Source organism: Solanum pennellii, chromosome 2 (genome assembly GCF_001406875.1).
Source record: "Solanum pennellii chromosome 2, SPENNV200".
NCBI classification, from domain to species: Eukaryota; Viridiplantae; Streptophyta; class Magnoliopsida; order Solanales; family Solanaceae; genus Solanum; species Solanum pennellii.
This window is the reverse complement of record NC_028638.1, coordinates 50426527-50451716: the sequence shown is the minus strand read 5'-3', so window position 1 is coordinate 50451716 and position 25190 is coordinate 50426527. Positions and strand designations below refer to the sequence as shown.

Here is a 25190-nt window from a genome sequence, read left to right as displayed (position 1 = left end):
TTTTTTTTTTTATTATATTACAAAGGGATAATTGTTTAAAATGACAAACTAATAATGTAAAAGAAATACAGTAGCTACCGTTTGATTTATTTGTGTTCCATAGCAATCTGTTTGTCAGACGCCTCTCTCCCTCATATTCTTGCTCGCCACTCTCCCTCTCTCGATCGCTCCCTGTCGCTCGCCTCTCTCGTTTTATACAATAGAAATGTATAAACTGTGTTTCTATTTATATAAAGCGAGAGAAAATTGTATATACACATGCAAATGCATATATTACATATATTTTCGTCCTATACACTTATAATTATACAATACAAATATTTAACTGTCCAAGTCTCTTTTGCATTTCTCTCTTTCTCGTTTTATACAAATTCAAATTGTATGTAATTTCTCTCTTTCTCGTTTTATACAGTTCGATTCAATTGTATATTCCCTGCCCAAGTCTCTTTTGCCTTTTTCTCTTTCTCATTTTATACAAATTCGAATTGTATATAATCGTCCTATAGACTTATAATTATACAATACAAATATTTTCGTGCCCAAATCTCTTTTGCCTTTCTCTCTTTCTCGTTTTATACAAATTCAAATTGTATATAATTTTTCTCTTTCTCGTTTTATACAATTCGATTCAATTGTTTATTCGTTGCCCAAGTCTCTTTTACCTTTCTCTCTTTCTCGTTTTATACAAATTCAAATTGTATATAATTTCTCTCTTTCTCGTTTTATACAATTCAATTTATACAATTCGATTCAACTGTATATGTATAACAATTATGCAAATTTTGCTATAACATACAAATAAGAATTTTATGTTTGCTATATGTGAAAGTTGCCCTATTATAAAACGGATAAATGATAGAAATCTCACCTTTAAGTTCTCTTATTACCATTATCCTCTATTAGTTTTACAAATTCCCAAAATCCTCATTTTCACACATCAGATTAATGTATCAGTGCATCAAATTAATGTATCTCGCGCATCAAATTAGTGTATCATCAAGTATAAATGTACATCAAATTAGTGTAACATGTAAAAAATATAATGTATCTTATTTAATGATTAATGTATCTCACGCGTAATATAAATATATCAACGCTAATGGTAATTTTGTCTGTGATTATTGTCCTTTGCCCTTGTAAAAATAGGAAAAACTACATGTCGGTCCAATTGGGTTTTGGACTTTGGGTGGATCTACCCACAAAAGTGACCAAACTCCTGTTGTTTCAGTCCAATTTGCTCTTCTGTAAAGAAATTTCTTTCCTATTCATTATGCAATTTCTACAAATACAATAAAAACACCAATTCAATTTTTCCAAACATACATCATCATAACATTCATAAAACTAAAGATCTTAACCAAAAAAAAATGTATTTTTTATCAAATAAACCTGTAGACATAAGATATATCAATATACACCCTTAATTATACAACGCAAAAGTACCATACAATATTTGAATGAGAAAAGTAAGTGTTGACAATGATATACATACAAAGACATTTTGCCTCAGTTGTTATGTTTGAACTTCTTAGGCTCTAGCGAGAAAAATAAGAAATTGGAAAAAAAATCAGAAATAGCAAAGATAATAGACACAATAAAGTTCAATAACTATGATTTTGATAATTGTGTTTCATAGCTATAATCTTACTTATTATGGAGGTTGCGGTTTGTATATTTCACTTGTGAATATACAAATAAGCTGACCATATACAAAGTTTGTATTTCTACATTTAGAAATTTTTGATAACTTCGTTTGTATATTTAGCTAGCCAATACATAAACATGGTAATTTATTATGATTTTTTTCATAAATAGTATACAAATGGTTAGGGTAAGAATATACGAATTCTGAATCTTTACAATCAGGAATCGAATTATAAAAATTTAATTTTATACATTTAGTAAACTAAATAGCAAAATTTCGCCAAACTATAGCCCAGATTAAAAATAATTTAAACCAAAGCTATATTACATAATATACTCTAGATATTTGTCATTTGTGTAATTTTCCCAAAATTTAAAGCCCATAGATAGTGGGAAGAAGAGTTAAGTCAAATAGAAATTCTTCCAGCCCCTTTCATAGATATTCCTCTAGAGCCATCAATATGGGCTACGCCTGTTGGATCGACCTGGCCTAACCTGTGATTTTATAAGGCTGGGTTATGATTTTCTTGAGTCCATTTAATAAAAATTTTTTTAGCTCGACCTGAATAAATCTGCCGAATTATGATACTCAAGAAATATGGATAGGAACAAAATTGAAAATCTATCTAACGTTTGAAATATTACACTTTAAATGCAAATTGTGTTTATGATTTATGTACTATATAAAATAAAAATTTCCTGAACATTCTAGGGAATCACTACATAGGTCGTAGCTTATGGAATATTGTCATAAATTTTATGTTTTATTATGATCATTGAAAAACAATTAGATTAATATTTCTATTTAGCTATTTATGATTTTACTTATAATCAAATTTAATAAACATTATAAAGGTATTTTATTTATGGATTGGATCAACAAGTAGTAACAGTAACAACATGTAATATTGTCTAGTCGATATTATGACAATATTTTAAAATTATAATTTAATTTAAAAAATTGTAAAAAAATATACTTTTAAGAAAAAAGTGTTGGCCCGGCAAAGTCCGTAGCCCACGTACTTGTGGGCTGAATCGATCATTTTTTGGCTCACCCCAAAAATGAGCTAGCCCGATCTGGTCCGATTAATTTCAAAATCTATATAGGTTAGCCAGGATGAAATGAACCACAGCCCATATTGATAACTTTATCTTCCTCACTAGTATTTTTTGTCATTTTATAATTTATTTGATGAAACTTTTTAAACCAACTTATTTTAAAAGTATTTATTTATTTATTTATTTTAAAAATATCTTTCAGTTAGAGCTGTGGGATATTATGTATTGATTTATTTTAAAAATGCCTTTCAGAGTTTCAGTAAAATGTTTTTTGGGGGCTCTCCTTGCTTATTACTGAATAGAGTATATCAACTATCAAGACCATCAAGCAACCCTCTTTTTTTAATTATCACAATCATCAAGTATATCTTCTTTACTATTTATAAAAGAGTCTTTATTAAATCAAAAGGCCAATGCATGCAGACCGTTTCTATTAATTATATATATAAATATATAATAATCAAGTTAATTCTAGTCTTTAAAAAAGCAACTTATGCTACTCTTCAAAAATACTTAATTTTTACTCTAAAACTTGACTAAACAATAAGCAATTTTTAGAAAGAAAGAAAAATATATCAATATGGATTGCACAAATTTCCCATTAATTACTTTGCATTTCTACTTTTATACTTGTGGATAACCATAAGGTGGTGGTCGAAATGTCTGCTTCACCTGTATGATTCCAGACTTACATATACATTTTTCTATTTTTTTTTCTCATTTTAATTTATTTATTTTATTTTTTAATTTTCTTAAATATCTAAAAATTACGTCAAAGAATACTATAAATCATGTTCATTAACATCTTAATTTTTTTTTTAAAAAAAACATATAAAATTGATCGCTTTTTAATTTTCTTATATATTTAAAAATTACATAATAAAATTCTATAAATCATGTTAATTGACAACTTAATTTTTTTTAACATGATTTATATTCTTTTACTTAATTTTTTGATATTCTAAAAAAAACATATAAAAATTGATTGTTTATAAAAAAAATCAATTGGTTCATAAAATTAATCCATCCATGTCACATAAAATGAGTTAAAAGAAGTAACATGTATTATTTAAGTTTAGGAAACTACATACAACAAAATATTATAAATCTCAATTATTAACAACATATTGACTCTTGTGAAGAAATCCATGTAGATTTCTCATGTAGAGAAATCAAGGATTGTATTTATATATTGATATGTGATCATTATTGATGAATTAATCATATTGATCAATAATGATTTTATTGATATGTGATCAATTGTTGATGAATTGATATGTGATCAATTATTGATGAATTGGTGAATTAAGTACATACTCCTTATATAGGAGAGAATCGTAGAGTTTTAAGTTAAGTATACTTAGAGTCCTATTATAATACCTATTACTACTATAATAATAATAATGTAATTATAAATAATCTAATCCTAGTTGTTTTATAATCCTAATCATAAAAATAATTCTAGACGAAATATAATCCTAATTAACATAGGTAGTCTAATCCTAGCGTAACTCTAATTCTTCAACAGTGTTGTAACTCGCCAGTCAGCTTGGTTAGGCCTGTTCCTTCGACATGTTTTAATCCTCACCTTCCTTCTTCATCAACACTTGCTGTAGACAAGTCAGTCAACTGCGTTGACCCTGTTCCTTTGGCATGTTTCAATCGTTAGTTTCTTTTTTCTTCAACATCTTGAATTCTATTTGTTCTACATATATTGGGACACTGGAAGTAATAAGTATTATTTAAAAATTAAGTAAAAAATATTATAAGTTACAATAATTAACAATTTAAAATATTATTAAACCATATCAAAATTTAATTAGTTCTCTAATTTTTATTTATATCATATAAATTGACATTATGCTCGTGCTAGTAATAATACCTTTCGTCTTAAACACGTTAGACTATATATTTAGTACTTTGGGGCAATTATTGATTGCAAAACTTTATTTATCATTTTATAAGTTTCCTATATAAACCAGGAAATTGTCCTAAATTGACAACTTTACAATTCATTTCACAAGCGATCAAATTCTCATCAAGAGAGACATGAAGGCAATTATTAGGTATGGAGTATTTCATTTTGACAGAAAAGGAAAAGAAAAAGGAAATATCGACAAGTAATTAGCATTATTAGAATGAACATTTATGATCGTCCAATTATTGATAATTTATATCAATAATATCATTCAGATTAAAATAAGTTTACCCACAAAGCTATTCTAAAAATAAATAAAAATTAAAGAAATAATTTTAGAAACCTATTTCAAGCCTGGCTTCAGTGGCGAAACTAGGAATTTTTCGAAGGGTGTCCAAATATTACATTTTTTTCGATAAATAGATGCATTGAAAAAATTAAAATTGAACTACATAATATTAATATTACTTTTTTTAAGAATGAATGTTCCAAAATTTTAAAAATCAAACTACATAATATTTATTTTTAATATTTGTGCTTAATTTAATATAAAGTGAACGAACAAAACAAGAAAAAAAAAAGATGGGAGCATTAAGCTTAAAATGAAATCATTTTTACATTTCAAGCTTTCACTAATCTCTTGTGATGACAACAATAACGAAACATGAATAATAGAAGCAAATCAAATGAGGGGTTCTTTTTGTTCGCTTTAATTGTTTTACACAAATAGTTTAGAGTTTGTTTATTAATTTTAAATTAAATAATTATATTTAAGTTTTATTTCAAATTTTAATGACAGGAAATAAAAAGTCAAATTCATTGAAATTCAATTAGCTACTAAACCTAAATTTTTAATTGAGAATATAATTTAATTAGTTTAGACAATTAAAGAAATAAGTTAATGTATAATAAAATAAAAGTGTTGTATTTAAAATGAAGTTTTGTTTCAAATTTTAATGGGAGGAAATAAAAAGTCAAATTCTTTGAAATTCAATTAGCTAGTAAACCTAAATTTTTAATTGAGAATGTAATTAAATTAGTTTGGACAATTAAAGAAATAAGTTAATGGGTAGTAAAATAAAAATGTTATATTTAAAATTAAGTTTTATTTCAAAATTTAATTGGAGGAAATAAAAAGTCAAATACATTGAAATTCAATTAGCTAGTAAACCTAACTTTTTAATTAAGAATGTAATTTAATTAGCTTAGACAATTAAATAAATAAGTTAATGAAATTTCTTTAGTTAGCTAGTAAACCTAAATTTTTAATTAAGAATGTAATTTAATGTGCTTAGACAATTAAATAAATAAGTTAATGAAGTTAATGAAATTCCAATTAGCTAGTAAACCTAAATTTTTAATTAAGAATGTAATTTAATTAGCTTAGACAATTAAATAAATAAGTTAATGAATAATAAAATAAAAGTGTTGTATTTAAAATTGCAATTCTCGGGATTCAAACCCACGACTTCAAAGTGGGCAAGGTAGTTTTAGACCGTTGGGCCAAAGCATGTCAATGTGCTCAGTGTGTCCAATTTATTTATTTTAACCGTTACAAATAGCATTTTAATTATATATACGGTATAATTTTCCGGCGAAGGGTGTCCAATTGGACACTGTAGCTCCGTCACTGCCTGGCTTCATTGAAAATGAGGTAGGTTTATATAATTATCTAGAGCTATCAATATGAGCTAACCCATCTCATCCAGGCTAATCCTGCTTTGACATTTTACAGGTCAGGCCTGACTAGCCTATTTTTTATGTGGGCCAGAAAATGGTTGGCCCAACCCACAAGACGGGCTACAGGCTTGCCGGGCCAGCCTACTTTTTTAAAAATTATATTTTTTTAAAATTATTAAATTAAATTATAAATTCTAATTTAAAAATATTATCATAAATATCAACAAAATAATATTACATGATGTTAATATTACTACTTGTTAATCAAATCTACAAATAAAATTATCTTTATAATATTTACTATATTTTTTCAAGTTTAAATATAAATAACTAAATAGAAATATTAACCTAATTGTTTTGAGTTTGGACTCTCTTTAATTTTAAGTTTTAATATTATATTATATTTTTTAATTAATTTTTATTGACCTACGGACCGACCCTATCGATATTTCTCAAGCCCCACAAATCAGTAGGCTTATTCAGGCCAGACTAAAATTCTTTTCTTAAATGGGATTTAAATATCTTAGTCCACCCCTATTAAATTCAGAGTTAGGTCAGATTAGCCCAACGAACCTAGACCATATTGACGGCTATAATTATCTCCATACATTACAAGATGTTATGTTTAATTGACGTATGACTTTGTTTAATTGTTTAAACATTCACGCTCGTTATAATTTATGCATTTAAGGTAATCAATTAATATTACATGTGCAAATATTGAGTAACTTTTTATTTGAATTCAACCTTATTGCAAAGGGTAACCAATAATAAATCAATAATATAATCGACGTCTAATACTATGTTTAGGGTTGTTCATGGTTATGGTTAACAATCAAATCAAATCGTAATTCAAACCAAACCAATTTAAAAAATGGATATTTGGTTTAGTTTGGTTAGGTTGGTTTTTAAATTTTGAAAACCGCTACTATTTGGTTTGGTTTTGGTTTTACTAAAAAACAAGTGCAAAAATAACCAAACCAAACCGATAAATTAGATATATAAAATTTATAATTATTTATATATTATTCATAAATAAATTAAAAATATTTTGTTAAATTTTAATTAACTTAAATCTTTAACTTTACCATTTTCTTAAGTCAACAATTTAACCCAAGTATAACAATCTCAAATCCAAGTCTATCAAAATCTATTTTAGTCTTTACCTACTGTAATTCACATAAAATAGTCAAATTTTCTCTTAAATGAAACACTTTGTTCGTGTAATGATATCTCTAATATTGCTTAATTGCTTCACTGAATCGACATTAGTTTTTCTGTAGATTGTTCATGTACATGGTGTTTGTGTCTATCGAGATACGTATGTCCTCAACAAAATTATTATTTTCGAACCGAATAAACCAGAAAAACTGAATCAAACCGACAATAACCAAACCGATGGTTATTTTTTCGTTTGATTTGGTTTGATTTTAGAAATTTAAAAAATCACTTAAACTAATTTGATTTTAATTTTAATCAATAACCGATCCAAATCGAACCACGAACACCCCCTAAGTCTATCTTAAAACAAACCAACTTCAGGCCTAATTTAATATTGTCAAAAAGTCATATAAGGTAACAATAACCCATTCAATCAATATGTCATTACTAATTTACTTTACTACTTACTATTTAATAGTAAATTAAAATGAAATGATTTAACCTAAATAACTTTATTAATATAAATATCTTTAGTAAATAATTAACTTACCCACTCTATCATTATATGCAATTAGCTTTATCAAGAATAAATAATTAGGGGCGTGCGAATCGCTAAACCGATCTATGCGGCCAACAATTTTTCAAACACACTAGAATGGTCAATTTATTAATTCAATCATTCTATTTTATACGTTACCATTATTTTTATCAGCCATTCATTTTTTTATATTTGAAAGTACTTTAGCATAATTTTTTTAATTTAATCATTACATGAAATTTATATTTAGAGATTATTAAATTGAACTTTTTTTTATTTTAAACTTTAAAACATACTTCTATTTTTTTAATGATAAGTGTGAGACTGTAAATGAGAGGCAAAGTAAAGTAGAAGGTATTGGTTTAGTCTTTTTTTTTAAAGAAAAGTATTAAAAATATTTTTGAACTTCACATAAATTATTTATTTTATATATATCTTAATTTATCACATCACATAGCAGTAATTTCAAATTTAAACTTTTGTGAGAACATTATGTTTTTAATAAAAATATAAAAAAGCGTTTAAAACACCTCTAAATTTATTTATATTGTAAGTCCGAAATATGGTTATGATAGAAAGAAATGGAGTAGTAGATAGGAACCACATTTTATTTTTTTGTTATGATAAGAATGGAAACAAAGAGGAATACGAGTCAACACATACCTTCTTCTTTGCTGACGATTTGTTAATATCTCAAATGTTAATCCTTCATCTGCCCTTCTATTCACACTAGCCCCAACTTCTTCTTCTTCTTCTACAACAACTGCAAATATGACTTCTCCCTCCATCTTTCTAAACCCTATTTTTATTTCACTAATAATACCCGTTATTCTAGGAACGGTTTTCTATCAACTCGATTCCTTTGACCCGGTTTCTTATCCGACCCATGTGCTATCTACTGACCCGCCCATTGTTGCACCAAAGCGCAATAACCAGGTGCTCCGTGGCTCCGAAAACATCGGAGTTAACCAGCTGTTAGCACCCGAAGACGTAGCCTACGATCCGGAATCGGGAGTTATATACACTGCATGCGTTGATGGGTGGGTTAAAAAAGTGAAAGTCAACGAATCGGCGGCGGATTCCACGGTGGAGGATTGGGTTTTCACCGGTGGCAGACCTCTCGGACTTGCTCTAGGACATCACGGCGAAGTTATCGTTGCAGATTCAGACAAGGTCAATTTTCTTTTTCTTTTTTTGGGGAAGAAATTGTTAATTAATAAAGGAATGAAAAAAAATCTGAAATACCCTTGAGCATATGCCCTTAGTTATCGATGTATACCCTACCATTATAATTTGTTCCTTATTCCTATGTTTAGTACATGATCAGAAAATGTATATATTGATTGATGTTTTATTTTGAAAATATTATTTACTCCGTTTTTAAAAGATGATGCTATTTCCTTTTTAATATGTTTAAAAAGGAATAATTTTCTTTTCGCAACACTTTAATTTTAAAGGATATTTTGATACATTTGATATAACTTTAATTTAGAAACACACTTTCTTTTCTTAAACTTTGTTCCAAGTTAGGATTCATTTGTTTCTATTAAGATTTAGAGGTTTGAATCTGAATACACATCTGAATATTAAAATTTGCATTAAGATTCAAGTGTTTTGAACTGAATACACATTTGAATATTAAAATTCGATTTTTAAATGTGAACACTAAATAATTAATATTGTTTGCTTTCAATAGCTGAATGTGCATGTGAAATTAACATTAATTAATAAAATATTATAAAAAAATTATTTCAACAAAATATATCACTTTTGATTAAAAAAATTTTTAAAGTTTTAAGAGTCATGATTTTGAGTACTATTTTTTTCATTCAAAAACCTTGATAAACACCAATACACCAACAAACAGTGTTTTTGACACAGTCAATACAAGAAAATTATTAATATAAAAAAATACTTGAAAGTATTTATGAAAACTTACTAGTTCAAGAGGGAAAAAATGGTATTTGATTGAGAAAAGAGAGAATTTTTTTTAATTATGAGATAAAAAAAGGCACGCTCAAAGCAGAAAAGCGATATTTATTATTTGATAACTTATCAAATGAATCTAAATGTTGTTAAGAATGTCCTACAGATCTGATTCATTCAAACCTCTTCAGACCCATTAAGAACCTTTTTTTAAAAATAAAACAAATAAAATTAATGGACTGAATTTGAATGATTTAGATTCAGATCTAAAAACCAAACGTACTTAGGCTGAATGTGAATGATTAAGATTCAGATCTCTATTAAATACAGACAAATAAGGCCTTAAACTAGGTTATTCTTTTTCAAACGGTTTTGAAACGGAGGAAGTATTACTATCTAATAATGAAACTGATAAATATGGAGATAGATTGGTGTACATTAATGGTAATTGTTCAATAAATTACGATAAAGAGCGTAGCATAGTAGACAAATAATAGTCACTCGTGAAATTGCACTCAGGACTATTTTGTTTTGATGGTATGACTACAAAGGAAATATAAAAATCACACCATTTTAGAGTGATAACAGTGAGATCTGAAGACAAGAGATCTTAATTCCTCCGTATTTACACTATTTTGATATCAGTTCAGTATAAAATAATCTTGTATAATTATTTAGAATGAAATGTTTAAGTGTGACAGGGATTATTACTCAACGTTACTTCTGAGGGTGAAATTGAAGTTCTAACAGAGGAAGCTGAAGGCCTGAAATTGAAATTGGCAGACGCTGTAGACGTTGCAGAGGATGGAATTATATATTTCTCCGATGCTTCTTACAAATATAATATCGAACAATACATTTATGATTTTCTTGAAGGAAGACCCCATGGAAGATTGTTAAGTTATGATCCATCAACTAAACAGACCAAAACGCTACTTAGCAACCTGCATTTTGCTAATGGCGTTGCAGTCTCTCCAGATCAAAATTATGTTATCTTCTGTGAAACTCCTCTGTAAGTACTCTTCATATTTTTAATTTACTTAGCAGATATACATAGAAAAATACTTCTCATTTGCCATCTTTTTTTGTAGGAGGAAATGCAAAAAGTATCATATAAAAGGCGAAAAAAAAGGATCTGTGGATATGTTTGTTGATAATTTACCTGGATTTCCTGACAACATTCGTTACGATGGTGAAGGGCATTATTGGATTGCATTTGCCTCGGTTAGTTTCTTCATAAGATTTAAATTTGATGTGTTCAACCTTTAGGGTACACCGCTCTCTCATATTTTGTTTCTGATAACTTGAATAGGAAAACACATATTCATGGGACTTGGCACTAAAGTACCCATTCATCAGAAAGATAATGGCTATAATGGTGAAATATGTTGGACAATCAAAGGCAGAGAAAAATGGTGGTGTTTTATCTGTTGATTTACAAGGAAATCCACTGGAACACTATTATGATGAGGATTTGACAATGGTGTCAAGTGGCATTAAGATTGGTGATCACTTGTACTGTGGCTCTGTTAAGTCTCCGTATATACTACGCCTCAATCTCAAACAATATCCTGCCGTTCAAACTTCATAAACAAAGATGACCATGACCATTTTCCTAGTATAGAAATGTGTGTGTTTGATTTCAAAAAATAATGGGTGTATTTGTTAGTACAGGTAGAGTCGTTCAATTTTGCATAAGACTTCCACTATATAAGATGTGTAAGTGTTCTCTTTTTAATTTATTATAAATAATAATAAGAGTCAGCATATGCAACTAAATCATGATCTTATTTTTATATGTATTTAATTCTATGAAATTTAATAGGATAAACATTTTTATTGAAATTCTTTTTTACACCTTTGGTAAAAAATATCAGTCAATATTTTTTAAAATATTATAAATTAATATACTACTAAGTATTAAAAATGATTTATTACATTTAAACATGTAAATTGTACAATCTACTTTGCTACTTACAAATTATGTTAAATCTACTTTAGGTTAAATAAATTATATCCTCTCATTAACAAGTTTCAGCATGAAATAAATGGACTGCACATATTCAAATTTACCCCTCAATTTTAACTATATTTTAAAATTAATTTGAACTCCATAAAGGGCAAAAACAAAATATTTTCCTAATGACCAAGTGACATATTAAAGCAAGAGTTTAACAAATAACAAAATTGCTAAATTTCAGATCATACGGCGCCAAATTTGATTTTTTTTCCTTTTTTAATCGAAGGATTAGCAAATCTTTGAGAATTGATTTTTCATTTATTGTCACTCAACTAATTAATAGTTATTCTCTTTGTCTCAATTTATTATGACAAGTTTGAAATCTTAAATTTTTTGAAATAAAATTTATATATTTAAAAATTAAAATATAAATTAAAAACTACTATAAATCACAAAAAAATATAAAAGATATAACAAAAAATTACAAAAAAAAAAAAATTTATTTGAATATCAAAATAAATATCCGTAAAGATGTCACACCGAGAAAATATTTCTCTATTATTATTATCTCTGAAAATCTAGTTTCCTTAACCATGTAGGGATGCTATAACCGAGTTCAACTTGTAGTGGGAAAACCTCATTAACCTAATCTAAGTAATTTAAACCTACATTAATCCCTTCTTATTAAAGTTTGTTTTTGTTCTTGTCTAATTATCTTCCTTCTTGCTCTACTGTAATTTTCTGCAAAAGATGTCTCTCCCGGACCCGGTACAAAATAATTGTAGCTTTTGTGACCGTTATGAACTAGACATGTATCGGGACGACAATATCATGAATAATTGGGATTGGTCTGGTTGTGGTGAAAACGTATTCTACATCGAATGTAAAGTTGATTATATACTCGAAAAAATTGACAACGATGATGATGATGATGAAAAAGTTGTTCGTGAACTGATTGAGTCCGCGGTGAAACCTTATGTATTTAAATTTGATTTTTTGACACAATGCAGAATTAAGGCACGAGTAATTTGCAATATGTTAGGTATCTCTGAAGACTCTGCTTCTGATGTAGCTGAACAGGTTTCAACTTTTGCTACATCACAGATAAATGATCCTCAAAATAGTGCTAGTAAAATTGTGCCTATAGTCATGTCGTTTACTATTATTTATGTTCAACAAGATGGTGAAGATATTAATACTGCTCGTGCTCGTGTTCTTCTCAATACCAACACTGAGTTTCGTCTTCCTCCCATTGTTCCTCCTCCTAATCCGACAAACAGAGGTGTAAATCCATTTTCCTTTGAAATATTGTATAGATGGACTTTAAAACATGGTGATCCAGTACATCCTATGTGTTCCATCTGTATCAATGATCCTTCGCTTGGAGAGACCATAGCAATCTTACCGTGCTGGCATTCTTTTCACTTACATTGTATCATCAAATGGCTGGAGATAAACCACCGATGCCCTATGTGTCGTTGGTCCTTTTCAAAAAAAATAGCAAATATTGGTACTGATAATGCCCCTTTTGACTAGTAAGTTTTAGTTTAATGAGCATATCACGATATGTTTAGGCTTTAATTTGCAGTGTTTGAATCTATGGATGAAAGACATAAGTGTCATTCCTCATTCAGTTTCATGTTTGGTATCCATTGAATATGCATTATGTAATTTATATTCTTTTATATATCTAGTACCATTGATTACTCCACTTATTTGCACCACTTCTGCAGCAATTTGTTTGTTGATTTTGCTTTATGTGTATGTGCCAATCCTTTAACTCTTTTAAGCAATAAGCTACACAAATACAGTAAATGTTGTTCCGATTCTCTTAAGTCGAAAACACTGGATGAAGAGAGATGGTCTATACATGTTTGTCAAGTTAATCAATTGTACACACCGACAATGTTTGAGCCTTTTTTATTCATAGAAAAGCTTTGTTATGTATGACCTCAAGCATAAGATTACAAACAGAAGAGCCAAGAGTTAATGTTGGAAATATCTAAACAAGTGTTACAAGAATAAGGCTTATACTCTCAAGTACTCTTCAGACTGCAATCTCTCTTTTGATTTCACAAAGACTGCCTAAGGCTTTTGCTTTTTCCCTTAGGACAAACTTTTGTATCTTGCCCGTAGAAGTTGTTGGTAGATCTTCAAATATGACTGTCCGGGGAGCCATATAATGAGGCAAATGATCCCGACAATAGTTGATTATATCTTCAGAGCCAAGACTAAATCCCTCCTTCAACTTCACGAAAGCACAAGGTGTCTGCCCCCAGTGATTATCTGGTCTTGCTACTACAGCTGCTTCAAGAACTGCAGGATGACTGACCAAAACTCTTTCCACCTCAACCGAGCAAATATTTTCACCTCCAGAGATTATAATGTCCTTCATCCGGTCCTTAACTTCTATGTAGCCATCTGGATGACTCACAGCAAGATCGCCAGTATGAAACCATCCACCTCTGAACACTTCTTCTGTTGCTTTAACATTTTTCAAGTATCCACTCATCACAGTGTTCCCTTTAATCATAATTTCACCTAGGGTCTTTCCATCATCCGGAACCCTCTCCATTGTGTCAGGATCTTTTACGTCAATTCCCTGCGTAAAATAGTGCTCCACTCCTTGTCTTGCTTTCAGAGCAAATCGTTCATCAGGAGGTAATGATTCCCACTCTGGCTGATGGAGGCAAGACATGCAGGGACCATGAATCTCTGTGAGACCGTATATATGAGATACCGAAAATCCTAACTCCTCCATCTTGGAAATGATATGAGGAGGCGGTGGTGAACCACCTGTCGTTATTTCAACCTTGTGAGGAAGTGGTTTGCGGTCACTTTTTGGTGAATCTACAATCATATTCATGACCGTTGGTGCAGCACTCATATGTGTGACCTTGTGGAGGGATATATTCTCAAAAATGTCCTTAGGAGAGACACGTCTTAGGCATACATTCGTGCCACCAAGTGCAGCCACGCCCCAAGTAAGGCTCCATCCGTTACAGTGAAACATGGGAACAGTCCAAAGATAAGTAGGCATAGAGCCCATCTCATGAGTATAAGGAGTTGCAATAGCATTGAGATATGCACCTCTATGATTGTAAACGACTCCTTTAGGATGTGACGTTGTCCCAGAAGTATAGTTGACACTAATAGGGTCAAATTCAGTTAACGGCCACTTTATAGCAAAATCATCGCGCCCACTTGCCAGAAGAGTTTCATATTCATGAACATTGGGAGCAGCAACAGGAGGCGGTAGATTTTCAGGATCAGGGATTAATATTAGAAGAGGTTTCGTTTTACCATCTGCAAGAAGATCCAGTGCTCCTTGAGCAACATCAAACAACTGCTGGTCAACGAAAATGATCTTAGCTTCTGAATGCCTCAGGAGAACTGATACCATAGCTGAATCATGACGTGTATTCAACGTACAAAGCACTGCTCCTGCCATTGGAACCGCAAAATGCAACTCTTGCACTGCAGGTACATTAGGGGCCAGTGTTGCAACCTATTCAAGCATTTACACTAACAACCATGAGACATCACAGATTTAAAAACTTTTCGTATGTGATGAAACTAAAATGTTAGTAGAAGTTTATTCCAAGGATGAAAAACCATAGAGCTACAATCCTTAGACAACATTTTCCCTAAAAATTGAATTATGGGTTTTAGGCATTTCGTTATCATAACGAAGATCGATTTGTTGTGTATATTTGAGAGAGTTTCGTGATAGAACTAATGAAAAGAAGTACACTCTTTGAGGGTTTCACGATAGGGTCTCTGAAGATCTAGTACGGAGTACTAATAGATGAAATTGTGTTGAGAAAACAACTTTTGTTATATTATATACTATTAACCATGCATTTAGACATAATATTCTGAAGCGGAGTAATCGAACTTACAACATCACCACGAGAAATACCCAACTGAGACAGAGCAGAAGCCATCTTTAGACACCTATTATGAGTCTCTTCCCAAGTGAATTTAACAGAAGAACCATACACAACAGAAGTCCTGTCTCTAAAAACCTTAGCAGCTCTTTCCAAGAAACTAATGGGTGTTAAAGGGAAATAATTAGCTGAACACCTCATTAGTCCCTCCATAGATTCCCATGGGTGAGTTTCAACATTCTTATCAATAATTTGGGACAAATAACGAGACCTCTGACTCAAAATGGGGTGAACTCGAACTCCGTTTAGAGCATGTAACAACCCATTCAATCTTGAAATATTGAAAAAAGGATTCATGATAGATGAAAATGAGTGAGCAAGCAAAAGTTAGTGTGAGGGGATTTTATACAAATACATGTCTAAATAAATAATAAATACGTCGATAGTATTTAGGAATTACAATCATGAAATTTCTGACTGAATGTCAACAAGCTCTGTTACGCCTCGGTTATCTCTATTCACTTTCACTTGTTCATTTTTATTTAAAAATTATGTTTTATCTTCAACGCTAATTATTTATTCTCTAAATCATTACACATTATTCCTTCTAATTTATATCGAGTCCATTGTTGGGAGATGGCAAAAGATAATATTTAAGAATATAAATTAAAAGTTTTTCTATTATTGTTCTTTTGATTATTTTCAAACTATTCTCTTTAAAAAATGTAAAGTAGTTAAAAAATTTATTAATTAAGAGTAAATATGAAAAATATCTCATAATTTTCTTTACTGAGTTATTTGCTCGAACAATGAACACATCTCACTTTCAATCAAAAATTTGTAAATTCAAGCAAAAAGAGTGAAAGCTCTTCTAGGGAGGATTAAAAAAAAGGTCATTTGTGTTTTTGCCCCTATTTAATATTGATCTTTAATGTTTTTTCTCACAAGATATTAACTATTTTGTGAAGTATAAATTTTAATTTGTATATCATAATGGTTCATAAAAACTGATGCATCGTTGAGTATAAATTCAATCTCAAACAACACAAATTAAAGATTAACTCGCCAAACCGTAACATTAATGTATATCCACACACACACCCTATGACTCCTATATATTCAATTTTGTCAGCTTACAAATTATAATATAAAACTATAGCATAAATACTATTTGTCTTTTTCAGCATTTGCAAACATTTATTTGACTGTGATTATTTAATCTTCTTTTCACATAGAAATTATTTAGCTTTTTTAAAAATGAAGTTTATGCCCGTATTTAACTGTTTGGACAAATTGTAAGAAAAGGTTTTTTGCAATATATTTTGAAAAAATTAACAGTTAGTATATAAAAGCAAAAAAAGTTCGATAAGTTATAGTAGTTATTTTAAAGATGTATGAATGAAAAAGTACGTTAGTTCAAAATTCGTTTTAATTAATAAAATGTAAATAAATCATAAAAAGATGAAATATGCTTGAAATTGTACATAGTTAAAGGGATATGCTTGAAATTAGGCATCATTTTCTAATACGTCGAATTTGTAATGTTGAAAATTAGATAAATTATATATAACAACAGATAGAAGATAGATTTAATATTTCAAGATTTTGTCTCTGCGGAGGTAATTCACTTGCAAAATGAGAATTGAATGATAATTCACGATGAATTAATGCCTAGTATTTTTTTTATTCTATAGATGTTGTTTATTTATTACCAAATGCTTTCTTTCCCCTTTTAATTAAGTTATGCACCCTGATATTAATTAAAAGTTGGGGCAACGAAAAAAATTATATGAAATGAGGAATTGAATCGAATATTAAAATTTTAAATAGTTAATTAATTGAACAATTAGAATTTACAATTATAGAAAACAAAGAACACAAGAAGTACTACAGAGTTGACTTAATAATTTAAATTTTGAAAGAAATATTCAATTTTTAAAAAGATATAACTAAAATATTCATAAATTTATATTAGCATTTTATAATGAATATGTTCCATGAAAAATCATAACAACAAACATAATTAATATAAATTTGAACAAAGGAAAGAAAGCAAATGAGAAAATATCATTTATTTGTATACGAAAAACTACTATTACTGCTTGTAATCGAAAATGACTATGGAGAGCAAGCTCAAATAAAAAAAAATGTATATAACGATATAAATTTTGATTAGAAATGAAATTTATTACAAAGTTATAAATAATAGGCGTTTTAATAAAATAAAAAATTTGATATAATTTTAGAGGGAAAAAAATTTTTATTTGTCAAATATATTGCCAAGTAATTATATGGGCGAAACTTAGTTCCTAATTTTTTTCTAAATAATCTGTGGCAAAAGGGCCCACAGAAGAAAGAACCAGAGTTGGTTTTATGTATGCTACAGTAATATTTTATAATCCTCAACATTATCTCACTTTTTCAATTATTTTTTTTCATTTTTAGTTTAACTTCAAGGCAAGAAACAATAATTTCAACCATTTTTTTAATAAAAGGACTTATATTGAATGTCCAAAGATGATAACATTTCCAATTCTTTTTTATTGAAATTAGTAACATCTCAAATAGTATAAAAATTAGATTCTATAAAACAATTATAGGGTATTGTCATTTATTGGATCTTTGTACCAACTACATCAAATCTGCCTGACACAAAATGCCATATACCAGTGATAATTTTTTATTTTAATAATTGGAAACGACAATTAAGAAAATGATAAAAATCAAGATCAAAGTAACAGAGTCGAGGCTAATGTGTTTAGGATTTTCTTTCTTTTATTTTGACAAATTCTAATATAGTTTATAAAGTTAGAAGCTTGGATGATAGTCTGTTAATTTTTATTTATTTTTTATTATTTATAGTAGATATTTAATTTTGTTTTGTTTTTTAAAGGTCATTTAACTTTATTAAGTTAGAGGATGTTTTGGATTGATTTAAAACTACTCAAACCTATTTTTAAGTCAGCTTTTGACTTTTGAAAGTGATTGACAAATACAAAAATAAATTAACTTAAGTTAAATATTATTAAAAAAAAGTTGGACAGTGTTTGATAAAATTAAAAATAACTTAAAATAAATTTAAGATGACTTAAAAAAAAAGTCTAAAACCAAAAGTAGGCATCTACTTATTTTTTTATTTTTTGTCTTAAAATTTGACTTTTAAATATTTAACTTGAAAGATACTTGGAAAAAAGGTCTGATATACCCGTCAACTTTGTCATTTGGAGCTAATAAATCTCTCATTATGAAAGTGACTCATATATGCCCTTACCGTTGTACAAACGACTTACATATACTCCTGCCGTTACAAAATAAGCTCACAATACTCTTCATTTAATGGAAGTTAAAAAAAATAGTTCTAAATTTATATTTTTTACTTTCAATTTTTTTTAAAAATTATTTAGGGGTATATATGATTCTTCAATCAAAGTTCAAGGTATATTTTAACTTTTTTCATACATAAATTATTTTTTGACTTCTTTTATTATAATTATTTGAGTTGCTTATTCTTATTTCTATTTTTTTTCTTTCATTCCTTAGTTTAAATAAGAAAAAATTTTCTATTTTTTTGTCTATATTGTAATTTGATTTTTGTTCGAAGAAAAAAATTTGGTCATCTACAATAAGTTTTACAAGAATTTTAGTGAAACATAAATAAATTTGATTATCAAAATAATAATTTTAAATTAGTTATTGAGACAAAAAAAAAAGTAAAAAAAAAATATGTTTGACGAATTACTCATATAAGATTATATTTTTTAGAAAAAATAATTAAAAATTAGATTAAAATTATTATTTTTTTCATTTCCGTTAAAGGAAAAGAGTATATGTGAGCTATTTGTTTATAAGTAGGGGTATATATGAGTCACTTTCACAACAAGGGAAATATCAGCTCTAAATGACAAAGTTGAGGGGTATATCAGATTATTTTCCCAAGATACTTTTTAAATCAATACTAGCTCTTCGCTTTCCAGTCATTTAGGCTGAAATATAATTTTGATACTTGTGTAATGATATGATTAGTAAAATTTTAAAATTTTCTTAATTAAAAATAGAATTAATATTTAAATTTATTCAGAACTCAATCTACCATAATGACAAACAAAAAATTGATAGAAAATTAACATATACAAAGTAAAAAGTCCTACTTTAAAAAGAAATTTCTCAATATAACTTTCATTTAGGTTATCGAATTGGAAAAATAAAACTAGAATGCGTTTGAGCTTATATATATATATATATATAAAGACATTTAATTAGCGATTTATCAATTTTTATCGATAAAAAACATTTGTAGAATCTTAAAATTTAATGATACTTTTTTAAAAAGGAAGAGCTATGTTTTCCACTATAATTCTTCCCAAATCTTTTTGCATAAACTCCTACTTCTTTCATTTCATATTCTTTCGTATTAAGTTAATTTTTAAGGTGTTTTACACCTTTTAAAAAAAAGTAGATCAACACATAAATTAATTTAATTTTTTATTTTTAATCTTATTACTGATTATCAAATTTATAATTAAAATAAATAAATATTAATTAATTATTAATTCCAATACTAATTAATGAAGAATAAAATTAAATAATTAAAATAATTTTAAAAATAAAAAAATATTAAAAATTAGTTTAATATAAAATGGAGGAAGTATTATTTTTCAAAGTCGAAAATCAAAGGAAGATTTAAAGTCAAAGGTCAACAAAGAGTTGCTACTCGCTAGCTCTTTATGTAAACTGAATTTTTAATGAATTGTATTCCAAATAAAATTAATATTTATTTCAATTTTCTCAAATATTTTATTTAAAAAAAATTATAGCTGACACACCATTTAATAGGTAAAAAAAAAGAAATTATATTTGCACCTAAAATAACCATTAAAGTTAACCAGGCAAAATTGAATGACCTTCTAAATATCATTATTTTCTCTCTTTACTAATACTTTTTTTTTTTGCTTAAATCTTTACTAATACGTCTACCATGACCTTATAGATAAAGTTTAGCAGTGTCGAAGTTATATATCTTTTAACAGAACGAAATAATTTTCCATAATTGCACAGAGGAATAATGAGATTAAACTTGATTAGCAAAGAACATGTCATGTACAAAATATGGGGATTATTAGTTGCATATCATTTTTGAAGAAACTTCAATCTTCAAACACAGTAACCAGAGCAATTTGCCAGCTTTGGACAATGTTGATTAATAATTATTATAGTAAAAAAGACAAATCAAGTGTTTCATTCAGAAAATACTGCGCTTTCTCCCCTTTATAGCGCGATTTTCAGTATCTTGCCTATTATAAGTTACTTAGGAGATGTTGAAATATTACTGTTCGAAGTGCCATGGAATGAGGCAAGTTATCCTAGCAGAAGTTGTGATCACTAACATTATTAGAACTATCCTTCAATTTCACAAATGCACAAGGTGGTCTCGCGAATGCTAGCATTGCACATACATTTTGGGCTAATGTTGCATGAAACATAAAATGAATAGAGCCTATTGCAATGGATGAGAAGTAGAATAATGAAAATTAAACTTCATTAGCAAAGAGATACCATGTCCAGCTTGTACAACATAGAGATCATTAGCATACACCTTTTGATAGACTTCAATCTTTAAACTCACCAAAAAAAAAAAAGAGTAAGATAAACAGATTACAGCATAGAAGTCTTTCAGTTGTAGAAAATTCTCAAATTGTAAATGGAGTAGAAGAATGACAATTAACAGCAATTATAATCAAAGAAAAACGAATTTCCTTCAGCAAAGACTTCCCAAGGCTCTGGCTTTCTCTCTTAGAATGAATTTTTGTATCTTGCCTGTTGAAGTTTTCGGGAGATCTTGAAATATGACTGTTCGAGGTGCCATGTAATGAGGCAAGTTATCCCTGCAGAAGTTGATAATTTCTTGATCACTCACATTTGAACCATCCTTCAACTTCACAAATGCACAAGGTGTTTGCCCCCAGTGATTATCTGGTCGCGCAACCACTGCTGTTTCAAAAACTGCTGGATGACTATACAAAACTCTTTCCACCTCTATTGTGCTTATGTTTTCTCCACCAGAGATTACGATATCTTTCAACCTGTCCTTAACTTCTATGTATCCGTCTGGATGTTTAACAGCCAAATCACCACTATGAAACCATCCACCTTTAAAAGCTTCTTTTGTTGCTTCTTCATCTTTTAGATATCCACTCATTACTGTATTCCCTCTAAACATAATTTCACCTATTGTTTTACCATCTTCTGGTACTTTCTCCATTGTAAGAGGGTCCATCACATCCACTGCCTCTGAACAAACATGTTGCACCCCTTGTCTTGCTTTCAGTCTGTACTTTTCATTTGGTGGTAAAGAATCCCACTCAGGCCTCCACAAACTATATGTACCTGGACCATATGTCTCTGTTAGTCCATATAAGTGATGTACTCGAAACCCCAGTTCCTCCATTTCGGAAATGATTTGTGGAGGTGGTGGTGAACCACCTGTCATTATGTTAACACTGTGAGGAAGTGGTTTTCTATCGCTTACGGGTGAATTCACAAGCATGTTCAGAACAGTTGGTGCCCCACTCATGTGTGTGACCTTGTGTTCTGCTATGTGTTCAAATATGTCTTTTGGATATACCTGTCTGAGGCAAATGCTGGTGCCACCAAGTGCTGCTAGACCCCAAGTCAGGCACCATCCGTTGCAGTGAAACGTTGGGACGGTCCAAAGGTAAACAGGCCATGAACTCATCTCATGAAGCAGAAAGGTAGCAATGGAATTGAGATATGCACCTCTGTGACTGAAAACAACCCCTTTGGGTCGCGACGTTGTTCCAGAAGTATAGTTAACACTAATAGGATCTAATTCACTTGTTGGCCACCTTACAGAGAATTCACTATTACCACTTTCCAGGAGGCTCTCATATTCGTAAGAATTCGAATTAACAATAGTAGAATAAGAATTTTCAGATTCAGAGATCACAACAAGAAGAGGTGGTGTTACTTTTTCATTGACAAGAATATCTAATGCTCCTTGAGCAAGTTGCAGCATGTGTTGATCCACAAATATTACCTTTGCTTCAGAATGTTTCAGCAGTACTGATAACATAGCTGAATCATGACGGGTGTTCAATGTACAAATAACTCCTCCAGCCATTGGTACTGCAAAATGTAGCTCTTGCATTGCGTATACATTTCGAGCTAATGTTGCAACCTACACAAACAATTTCAAAATCTATGAAAATGACTGAGTAAACCATTTAAATTCACATCATCGACAAGATTGGGTCCGACTCTGATACAGACTAGTGGACCTAATTTAACCTCAAAAGCTAGTGCATATAAGAAGATCAAAGTTCTCATCACACAAGGATGAGAGACTTAACAATGTATTTCTATTAATTAAATAACATTCTTATATATACCTATCATGTTCTCTTTCGAGTTTAACCAATTTTTAATAAATTAAAAATAAACAATGGTAAAAAATCAATATAGAATACAATGAACGGCTATATTCATTTTTAAAGTTATCGAGAACATTTTATAACAATAAAGGACAATATATAAACCTAATAATTACTCGAAACCTAAAAGAACAAGAAGATTGAGTTATTTTCATAAAATAATGTACTTGATAAGAAAGAGACCAAACAAAGTTACCACGGAAAAAACATATATTTATATCAAGTCAATACGTGATTTAATAAAGTAAAATATATATAAATTAATTATCATTAAAATAACACCCGGTGCAGATAAGTTTTACCGATTACAATATGTTATGTAAAAAAAAAAAAGAATCCTTGTACTATTATTTTTTGGTTATTATAATAGTTGTACTAAAGATCCCCAATTTTGGATCACAAATAAATCTATACAAATTTTTTCAAATTTAATATCGGCGTCCCATTAGCTTTTTTTTTTCCTGAAGAATGATTACAGTTGAATGTGTTTGGGTGATCTAGTTTACAAAATAGCTGGTAAATACATTATATACATATATATTTCGATCAAATTGATAAATAAGTTGATGTGAATGAGTTAGAAGCTTACCATATCCCCACGAGAAATGCCAAGCTCAGATAAAGCAGAAGCAAGCTTTATGCATCTATCATATGTCTCTTCCCAATTATATTTCACAGAAGTTCCATCAATAATAGAAGTTCTTCCTCTAAATGCATTTGCTGCTCTCTCCAAAAAACTTATAGGTGTCAATGGAACATAGTTTGCAGCTGAACATTTAAGTAAACCCTGCGACGATTCAGTTTGAAGATCCATCGATACCTGCATGCACATATAATGGCGACGCTTCTGATGAATACTTGTCGATTCAATTTGTACTGAGTTTATACTACATATGAAATTTCTTGTTACGCCTGAGTAACTCATGATGCCGGTAATGGCGTTTCCTGAGAAAAAGTAATGGAGTAATATCGAAGAGTTAACACATGAAACAATTTCACAAATTCACATTTTATAGCAAAGGGGACATAATATTACAGTTGGCAAAGTGCAATAAGATTATTTGTTATTTCTTCATCGTGATGGTAATGGCCAGTATTATAAATTAAACCAGCAATTAATGCTCAAACGTGGGCTGAACCGGATATGTTGGGATTATGCAGCCATAAGTCAACCAGTGAGTTTATGTAATCTAAAAGTTACCTTTCACCACAATCAAATCAGAAAAACTTATAAATATCAAATATATAATACATTCTATATACGTATCTATTTAAAATTTATTTTTTTCACACTATTTAGATGAAAATTATTAGTACTTAATACAGTTTTTTCAGTTATTAGTTTTAGGTAAGATTTTATCAATTCAACACTGAAAAACATCATTTAAGGAAATAATTATTATATGTATTGTAAACATAGTGTTATAAGTAATAAATTGATAAATATTAAATAAAGATAAGAGTAAGAACCATAGAATTTGACTCAAGAAGTTGATGACTTGGTATACCTCATTTTAATATGTTTATTCTTTAGTAACGCTTAAAACTAAAATTTAAAAATAAATAAAAAATAATTTATACTTTAATTTTTCCAACACTTTTCACTATTAGTTCTTATTTTTAACAAAGTACAAAAAATGCTAAAGTAGATAAAATAATTTGTTTTTAATTTTTTTTTATATATTTTATCATAAATAATTAATTTTTGTATAAAAATTTTAACACATAAATTAATCTTACAAAAATTTGGGACTCCAAAATTTGGCGACCTAAGGCAAAGGCCTTAAATGCTAAAGCATAGAGCCGCCTCTAACCGACATAGATTATGGTAGACCGGTAAATAGCCCATCATCTTAAATAAAAAAGGTGTTGAGTTTGTGTTTTTTTTTTTTTTGCTATAAAGTCGTTAGGTAGCAATCCAGATTTAGTTGGGCTCCAATATGAGTACCGGACATGGATGCAAAAC

General features: G+C 29.0%; 3 protein-coding genes across 3 annotated transcripts; 1 reads left to right on the top strand and 2 right to left on the bottom strand.

Annotated features, from left to right (window-relative positions):
- Window positions 1–8576: 8576 nt before the first annotated feature.
- Window positions 8577–11705, top strand: LOC107008807 (protein STRICTOSIDINE SYNTHASE-LIKE 6-like). Its single transcript, XM_015207994.2, has 4 exons — window positions 8577–9173; window positions 10628–10938; window positions 11018–11150; window positions 11239–11705. Exons 1-4 carry the CDS (start codon window positions 8772–8774, stop codon window positions 11515–11517), a joined length of 1125 nt encoding a protein of 374 aa, XP_015063480.1. The 5' UTR covers window positions 8577–8771; the 3' UTR covers window positions 11518–11705.
- A 2052-nt stretch (window positions 11706–13757) lies between these two features.
- Window positions 13758–16172, bottom strand: LOC107009007 (probable acyl-activating enzyme 1, peroxisomal). Its single transcript, XM_015208253.2, has 2 exons — window positions 15789–16172; window positions 13758–15394 (listed from the first exon to the last, which is right to left on the bottom strand). Exons 1-2 carry the CDS (start codon window positions 16131–16133, stop codon window positions 13934–13936), a joined length of 1806 nt encoding a protein of 601 aa, XP_015063739.1. The 5' UTR covers window positions 16134–16172; the 3' UTR covers window positions 13758–13933.
- Window positions 16173–21290: 5118 nt separating this feature from the next.
- LOC107009153 (probable acyl-activating enzyme 1, peroxisomal) lies at window positions 21291–24301 on the bottom strand. Its single transcript, XM_015208428.2, has 2 exons — window positions 23814–24301; window positions 21291–22971 (listed from the first exon to the last, which is right to left on the bottom strand). The coding sequence occupies exons 1-2, from the start codon at window positions 24147–24149 to the stop codon at window positions 21532–21534; spliced, it is 1776 nt and encodes a 591-aa protein (XP_015063914.1). The 5' UTR covers window positions 24150–24301; the 3' UTR covers window positions 21291–21531.
- Window positions 24302–25190: the final 889 nt, after the last annotated feature.